This window comes from Opisthocomus hoazin, chromosome 1, assembly GCF_030867145.1.
Source record: "Opisthocomus hoazin isolate bOpiHoa1 chromosome 1, bOpiHoa1.hap1, whole genome shotgun sequence".
Lineage (NCBI taxonomy): Eukaryota > Metazoa > Chordata > Aves > Opisthocomiformes > Opisthocomidae > Opisthocomus > Opisthocomus hoazin.
Genome location: NC_134414.1, coordinates 79,482,741 through 79,490,447, shown reverse-complemented (window position 1 = coordinate 79,490,447; position 7,707 = coordinate 79,482,741). Strand labels below are relative to the sequence as shown.

Sequence of the window (7,707 nt, the reverse complement as noted above, 5' to 3'; positions counted from 1 at the left end):
ACCACAGCTGCAGAAGAAAAGCCATGTTGTGGTGGTGAAGCAGTGCTATTATAAGTTGGGAAGACGTTCTGCACCAGCAACTCTTGTGCCTCTGATGCGGCGATGATTTTGGCTTTTTCTGTGTGATAGGCCAGTAAAAGTTCCTGGGAAATTTCCGGGAGAATATAATGGTAGGCACGGAAGAAGTCGAAAAGCCACCTCTTCATGTATTTCAATGTTTTTTATAATGACTAATTTTGAAGCTGCAGAAAGGTTTAAAATATTGGAATTATTCCTGGTGGAAATAAACGAACAAGAGAAATATCCAAAGGTGCACAAAAAATCTTCTGCTTGGCATTTTTAACACGCTTGTACTGAAGTAAACATTGAGTCAATTCAATTTAGTCCTAATATATTTGTTTTCCTTTTCTTTAGGACAACACCCCACAGGGACAGATGTACTTCGATAACAAAGATGACAGTACAATTTCTATAAAACAAGAGATGGAGCTGAATCAGACGTCTTTACACGAAACTGGTCTATCTGCAAAGGGAGAAGCCAAACCGGTGACCAGAAGTTGCAATGAGTTGCAGCTATTAAAAGAGTATCATGGCATGGTAGCGAGTCTTGGGGAGCCACAGACCCTGTGCGAAACAACAACAATAGTGGAGGATGGCTGCATTGCTCTGGGGAAGGATTTCTCTCCTGTCCCCATGCAGGGAAGGTAGGAATAAGGACAAACAGAATATTTCTTCTCCTAATCCAAATTCACTTTTATTTCACAGAATCACAGAATGGTAGTGGTTGGAAGAGACCTTTGGAGATCATGGCGTCCAACCCCCTGCCAAAGCAGGGTCACCTAGAGCAGGCGGCACAGTACCTCGTCCAGGGGGGTCTTGAATATCTCCAGAAAGGGAGACTCCACAGGCTCTCTGGGCAGCCTGTTTCAGGGCTCCGTCACCCTCAGAGTGAAGAAGTTCTTCCTCGTGTTCAGATGGAGCTTCCTATGCTTCAGTTTGTGCCCCTTGCCCCTTGTCCTGTCGCTGGGCACCACTGAAAAAGAGTCTGGCCCAATCCTCCTGACACTCACCGTTAAGATATTTATAGGCATTCATAAGGTCCCCTCTCAGCCTTCTCCAGGCTAAACAAGCCCAGCTCCCTCAGCCTTTCCTCACAGGACAGATGCTCCAGTCCCCTCATCGTCCGTGTAGCCCTCCGCTGGACTGTCTCCAACTTTCTTGAACTGGGGAGCCCAGAACTGGACTCAGGACTCCAGATGGGGCCTCCCTAGGGCAGAGTAGAGGGGGAGGAGAACCTTCCTCGACCTGCTGGCCACACTCTTCTTAATGCACCCCAGGATCCCATTGGCCTTCTTGGCAGCCAGGGCACACTGCTGGCTCATCATTAACTTCAAGAACAGATATGTGTGTTCATTAAGCGAATGTTTTTTCTCCCACATAGAGAACAGCAAGCTTAATGGGACATCAGAGCAGTCTTAATTGCCTGGGGAAGGTCCTGGATCACCAGATTTCTGAACTAATCTCAGCTTTAATAGCAGCCATGAGCTAATTTTGCCATGTTTTCAGGATCAGCCACATGGCTTTTCATCTCTATTTGGTGACACCAAGTGTCACAAAATGCACAAAAAATGGCACTAACACCACCATTGTGTCAGTTGCCACATCACATCAGGTGTACAAGGAGTGTGTACTTCTTGTGTATCCTCTCCTGCATCAGGAGAAGTGCAGGTTTGGGGGCAGGGGTGCCAGTCTTTCCTGTTGTGGCAGGCACAACATCAGCAATACTACTTGTAGGTATTTAGAAATTTTATGGACCCTGAAATATTGCAGGTGGCTTTTTAAGCTTTTCTTGTTCACACATTCACTTTGTTAAATCCCTTTAGTAGCAGGATGGAGCAAGCTGTGCACCAGCAGCAACCACAGGGTGTGGAAGGCAGCCAGGGTGGACTATCAACCTTTCTGGGTAGTTTTGAAATTTTTAGAGGTGAATTGACAGAAGCTAAAGTGAGAGCAATGCTGCACCTAGACTGAGCTCCTGAAGAGCACAGGCCTTCAAGAGCTGCCTGGAGGTGTCTGCATTGAGCAAGATGACTTACATTGCGGTGGTGAAGTGAGTACTAGCACAATTTCCAGAACTTGATGCTGGAAACTCTTGTTGCATTGCTCAGGAAAAAATATGGTAGATTTTAAAGCAGTTTTATGTTTAAATCAGTTTTTTAAAAAATCATTAAACTTCAATAAACATAAAAATACGATTATATAATTAAAGTGGATCAGATGTGTGATGCAGATCAAAATCCTGGGTAAGTCTTACCTGAAATTAGATAGACTTTTCACCCAAAGAACAGAATTTTCTTTTTATCTCTCTCTCTCTCCTTCCCTTACTCCTCTTCCTGTGGTTCTTCACAGCTGTCCACGTCAGGTTGGAGGTGCAGTCCTGAGGGGTCCCCACAGTTCTGGGTATGCTGGTCACATCCCTGCATTGCTCACCAGGGATGAGGTCTGTCCCGTGCCCCTGCATCTCAGTTAGAAGGAAATGTGCTTATACTATGAAGAACAGAGGTTTGGGGCATTTTAGTAAGTTCCCTGATCTAGGCAAGGGGAAACCAGCCTACCTGGATGAGCTTTTCTGTGTCCCTTACTTACCTACAGTGTAAGTATGTTCTGTAAGGCTACAGCAAACCAAGTGAAGGTTTTATGTGCATCTGAAAGTATTTCCGTCAGAGTGAGAATTGGAAATCATTATAGCTATGCTTTCCAAATATTAAAAACATAATCACACTGACAGCTTGACCACGAAAGCCATGTAAATCCTTTAGAAATGATTTTTGGAGTATTTGAGGATTTATTGTGTTGACTAAGAGTTTTACCGACAGAATCAAATCTTGTAAAAGTTCTTCAGTTCAGCATATGGCAGGGGTGAGTTAATGTTGTCTTGTTTTGCAAGAGCATGGTAAGTACAACACATATGTTAGGAAGGGAGGTGGGCAGGGGAAGGGAAGGACTGGGTGCATCTGGAGACAAGGTTTTTCACTTGTGAATTCACATAAATGTCTTGCTAGAGATGTGTTTGCCAGTGCTATTTACTGTCCTGTAACTATCCTGGTACAGGAACAAAAAACATAATTTTGTTCTTAAAGACCAGCTCTCACCCTTCTGGCTAAACTTCTTCCTGTTATTTTCCAGTTGGTGATAGGAATTTGTGTACCGGTGATACACAACTTACTGTGAACCTATGAACCACAGTTTGGAAATCATGGGTGCCAGATATGAAAAATACTAAATTGTGTGGGATCCCACCTTCCTGCAAGTGCAGGCAGTATTTCCAGGTCGTTTGATAACACAGTTTTCATGTTAAGAAAACTGTAGTCACTGTGTGATTTAGGCATAGATGTACAATTAAAGAGCCATCCCCATGGTCCCTTACAGACAAATGTCTATCTAATTTTCTGTAGTAATATATTAGGGCTCAGGGAAGGATCTCCTGACATTTCTCCTTGTTGATCTTTACCTCTCTTGCTCCTCCAATATTGATTTTTTTTTACATGGAAATGAATGCTATCTGGCTCTTGTCAGCATGTATTTTAGCCAATATATATTAGATGCAGTTAAAATACTGATGCGAACTGTGTGACCCCTCTAGTATGAGTAATTAACCCTTAAATCATTGGGACTACTCAACAGAATGCGGATAAAAACATGGAAAAACCTCTACAGATGCATGAGTTGTTTGATTAGTTTCATTAGAATGAGAATTGGCTTTTAATGTAAATTGTTCTTTTGCTTGCAAAGAAAACTACAAATGATTAAAAAAAGAGGAGATAAAACCCTTTATTTTCTGCAAAGGTTCACTAAATTGGCATGTCTTTATGGTTTGTTTTAGTGCATCTACTTAACTTAAATTGCTGCATTATCTTTCAGGGAGAAGATTCCAAGGTTCTCTAAATTCTTCAAATGTATGCTAAGACAAGACTTTCCAAAGAATCTATTTAACAGGAATTTCTCTCAGTCACTAAAATTATCTTTGACAAAGTGTTCTTGAATTAAGCGGGGCCCTTTTCCTAGGGAGATAAAATTCTGCCCTATTCTGGACTGAACTTTTCCATCTAACTGCGGCAAAATCCTGCAGGTATTTTGTGGTTGGTGTTTGTAGAGTCTTGGGCTGTCTGCTTGTCAAAATGCCTTCTCATTTACCCCCTGTATTAAGGAACAGCATCTTCTGACTCCAGCTTTTACTGCACTGCCTTAGGCTCCCTGGAGTCTGCATGAGGAGGTCTGGACCATCCACAGTGGTCACTCCAGTGACTTTGTCTTTGCAGAGCATCCTTTGCCCCGAAATAAGCATGTCCGGCTTCTTGTGAGGAACATACTTCCTTCAGTCCTGCTTGATGAGGGAAAGGCAGGCGGGCCCCTCTGAAGTGGACTGTGAATCAGCTCCAGTGGGGTTTAGTGGGAATGCACCCGGCCTAGGTGTACATTTACATTGAAATGTGGTGTAGTTTGGTCTATCAGAAATACAGGTTTTAAAGTAGTGCGAAATGGCAGTGTCATGGGTTTAGCTGGGATAAGGTTAAATTTCACAAGAAGCTGGTTGGGCTGACCCACACCAGCCAGTAAAATGGGATATTGTATACCATGTGATGTCATGCTCAGTATTTAAGTGGGGAGCTGGCTGAAGGAATGGCATTTGCTACTCAGGAGCAATCTGAGCATCAGGCGGTGAGAATGTTGCATGTTGTATATTCTTTTTATCAGTATTCTTGTTATTTTCTTTTCCATTTGCCATTCTGTTAAACTGTTTTTATCACAACCCAGGAGTTTTGCCTTTTGCTTCTGATTCTCCTCCCCATGGCATGGGGGCGGGGCCAGGAGTGAGAGAGTGACTGCGTGGTACTTTGTTGTCTGGGGCTAAACAACAACAGGCAGTGAAGTCTGTATTTTGATTTTGCAGTTCTCTCATTCTCCTCAGCCTTTAAACAATGGATTGATCAGGGTCTTTCTCATTACAGTTACATGAAAGTGACTTTTGCAGCTGATAGACATTTGTGCAAGCCACCTTCCTGAGTCCCCTGTCTTGCAGGAAGATTTCATGTTGCTCTGTGCCTGCATGGGCAATGTTCCTCAGGTCAGCCCTGGCATCTCCAAAAGCACAGGCTACTTCCTTCCATCATGTCTCTGCATGTATAGGATGTGGCCCAAAAAAAGGTCTCTTGGTTGCCTTGGTCTCATCTTTGTCAGTGCTGCTTCCATGGGAAAAGCCTAGTGGCAAGGCTTTATATCAACCAAATCTGAAATCCTCCGTTGTGATGCACAGGAAGGGGGTGAAGTCAGTTGTTTTTGGCTTAGGAGTCGGTGAGCCTTGAAGGCCATCTACAGAAGTGAGATGAATAGTAACTCTTAGTCCCATGTAACCAATTACTTTGTGTTGTTATTCAAATATATGGTACTGAAAAAAGAAGGGCATTCATTGCAATACAAAAGTGGTGGAAGGTGGTGGAAAAGGCGGGTAATAGAGTAACTAGACACTGTGGCATTCATTTCATATTGCCCTTTTAGTCCCTGTCTTTCTTTGATATAATTGCAGGCTGTAACTTCTTTAGGTGGTCAGATAATAAAACTATCTTTTTATTAGGAAAGAAAAAATGATCTTTTTATTAGGAAGAAAAAACGGTTGGCTGGCATTGTGCATTTATTATGTTGTGAACTTTTTGCCAGAAATTAGACTGTGAAAAGAAGGTGATAAATAAAACCTTAGAGTTACTCCACTGATGTTACACTTGAATGAATTTGGACCTGGTATTTGCTGATCGTTGAATATGATAGTCCTTGGAAGTTTTTTTCTTTAATCTTTGTGCCTCATTAAGAAGATTCATCTCTGGGATAACAAAAAATAGTATATTTTTTGGAATCTGCTTGAATTGTGTTTCATCAGGCAAAACTATTTCTCTTAGCATTTCTCCTGTCTCTTGGTTTCACTTACATAATGCTCACTTATGTGAGGAAAAGTAAAATCAATCAGCCGAATCCTGCTCTTCATTTGCCCTGAATCTGTGGTCCCAGGATCAGTAGGGACATTGGTTTGCAATGAGAAGGTCAGTGAGTTAAAGATGTCTATTGGCTTATCAGCTTGTAGCAGTACAACTGGAAGGCTGTAGTTGTGTTTCCTGTTGGCTGGAGAAGCTGGGAGAGGATAAGTCATTGTGCAGTGAGAAGTCAGTATGGAAGTGAAATTATGCCTTTAGCCATGAGGGATTATAAATCTCAGTTTTGATTTTTAATTATGTTGATGTATTGCTACTTATAAAGGACATTTATGAGACTTAGAATTAGATGTCAAGAAGACATGGTTACTGTCTAAATAAGTAAAATTTATGTGACAATTTAAAAGCTTCTTCAGACAGGGGAAAAAGACTGAGGAAAAAAAACCCTCAAAAACATTCAAAACATATTTTTTGTGTGTCCAAAGACTAATTTTGATCTTTGGCTATTAGAATAAAATGGGATCATCTTCTGTTCAACAGTCAAACAGGGAAAATAGTAATTTTCCCATCATAATTGCACGTTTGTGTAGGAACCATTCTGATTTTTCATGTCAATCACACACAAATTACAGAAGAGTTCAGGACAGATAGATGGCTGTACAGCAAACCGCCACATTCATCATTCTCGTCTGGCTTCTGGTGCTCTTGCTTGCTGCCTGAATGGTGACACATGAGGCTTTCTTTCCATTCCTTATCCATAGTGAATGTTTCTGAGTTTTAATTCCCCATGAGGTTCTTTAAATGCTATGACACTGCAGTGAACAAATATTATTCAAGAAGTTTTGAAGTCATGAGTTTACTAATTGATTTAATTTGGTTCATTTGGTTTTGAATATTATCTCTCCAGCATTTGTTACTAACATGGAGGCATGTGGCCGCAGCACAGCTTGTCATGAGCAAACTGTGTAGGGGCAGGGGACTGCTGAGAGTCTCTTAGCTCAGATTACAGTTCCCTGCTGTTGCCCCTCTACATAACAAATGACTATTCAAAACCGAAAAACTCGAAAGAAGCAATAAGCAGCTCTAGCAAACCTTTAGCTTGAATGGTGGGAAGTGTAATAGAACGACAACATTAGGTGCAATAGGCAAATAAATAAGTTATTGGAAAATTGTTGCCCCCTTCCGACTCTTTGTTCCCCGTTTCCTGGAAGAAAGCATCTTGGAGTGGTAATGGAAAGAAGACAGAAATCTCATTGTATAGCATAGCTTAAGGAGAGTGTTTGGCTTCATTTGAGTATAAGAGGTGAGTTCAGCAAAAGACGGATGTTAACATAGTTTTTGCTGTTAATGAAACATGCAGAAACAGACCTCACTCATGATAATTTCCCTGTGTTCACAGTTATTTAATTTCTCTGTTGCTGTGTACTATTCACCATCTCAGTGCTTATTTCTTTCAGTTATTCACAATATCTCAGATTGGTCATGTACTACAACTTCTGTTCTGTCGTCGGCAGACTAAAACCATAGCACTCCCACGTAGCCACTCCAATGCTTTTTGATTCTGATGGGACATTTTGGTAAACAAAAATGCACCACTATTAATTTTTGTTTCTAAGTGCTGTGTTGAAAGAATTACGGGGTACTAATTAACTGCTTCACACTTTTCCAACTGTCAGGCTAAAAACTGAACTCAGCACTCAGTGAAAAATTTGCAGTGTACCAACCT

General features: G+C 41.5%; 1 protein-coding gene across 1 annotated transcript in view; it reads left to right on the top strand.

Moving 5' to 3' along the window:
- Positions 1–435: 435 nt before the first annotated feature.
- Positions 436–7,707, top strand: part of OCA2 (OCA2 melanosomal transmembrane protein) — a 189,381-nt gene continuing 182,109 nt past the window's right edge. The window contains exon 1 of the mRNA XM_009931146.2: positions 436–704. Within this exon, the coding sequence (XP_009929448.2) occupies positions 436–704 (269 nt within the window). The remainder of the gene's footprint in view (positions 705–7,707) is intronic.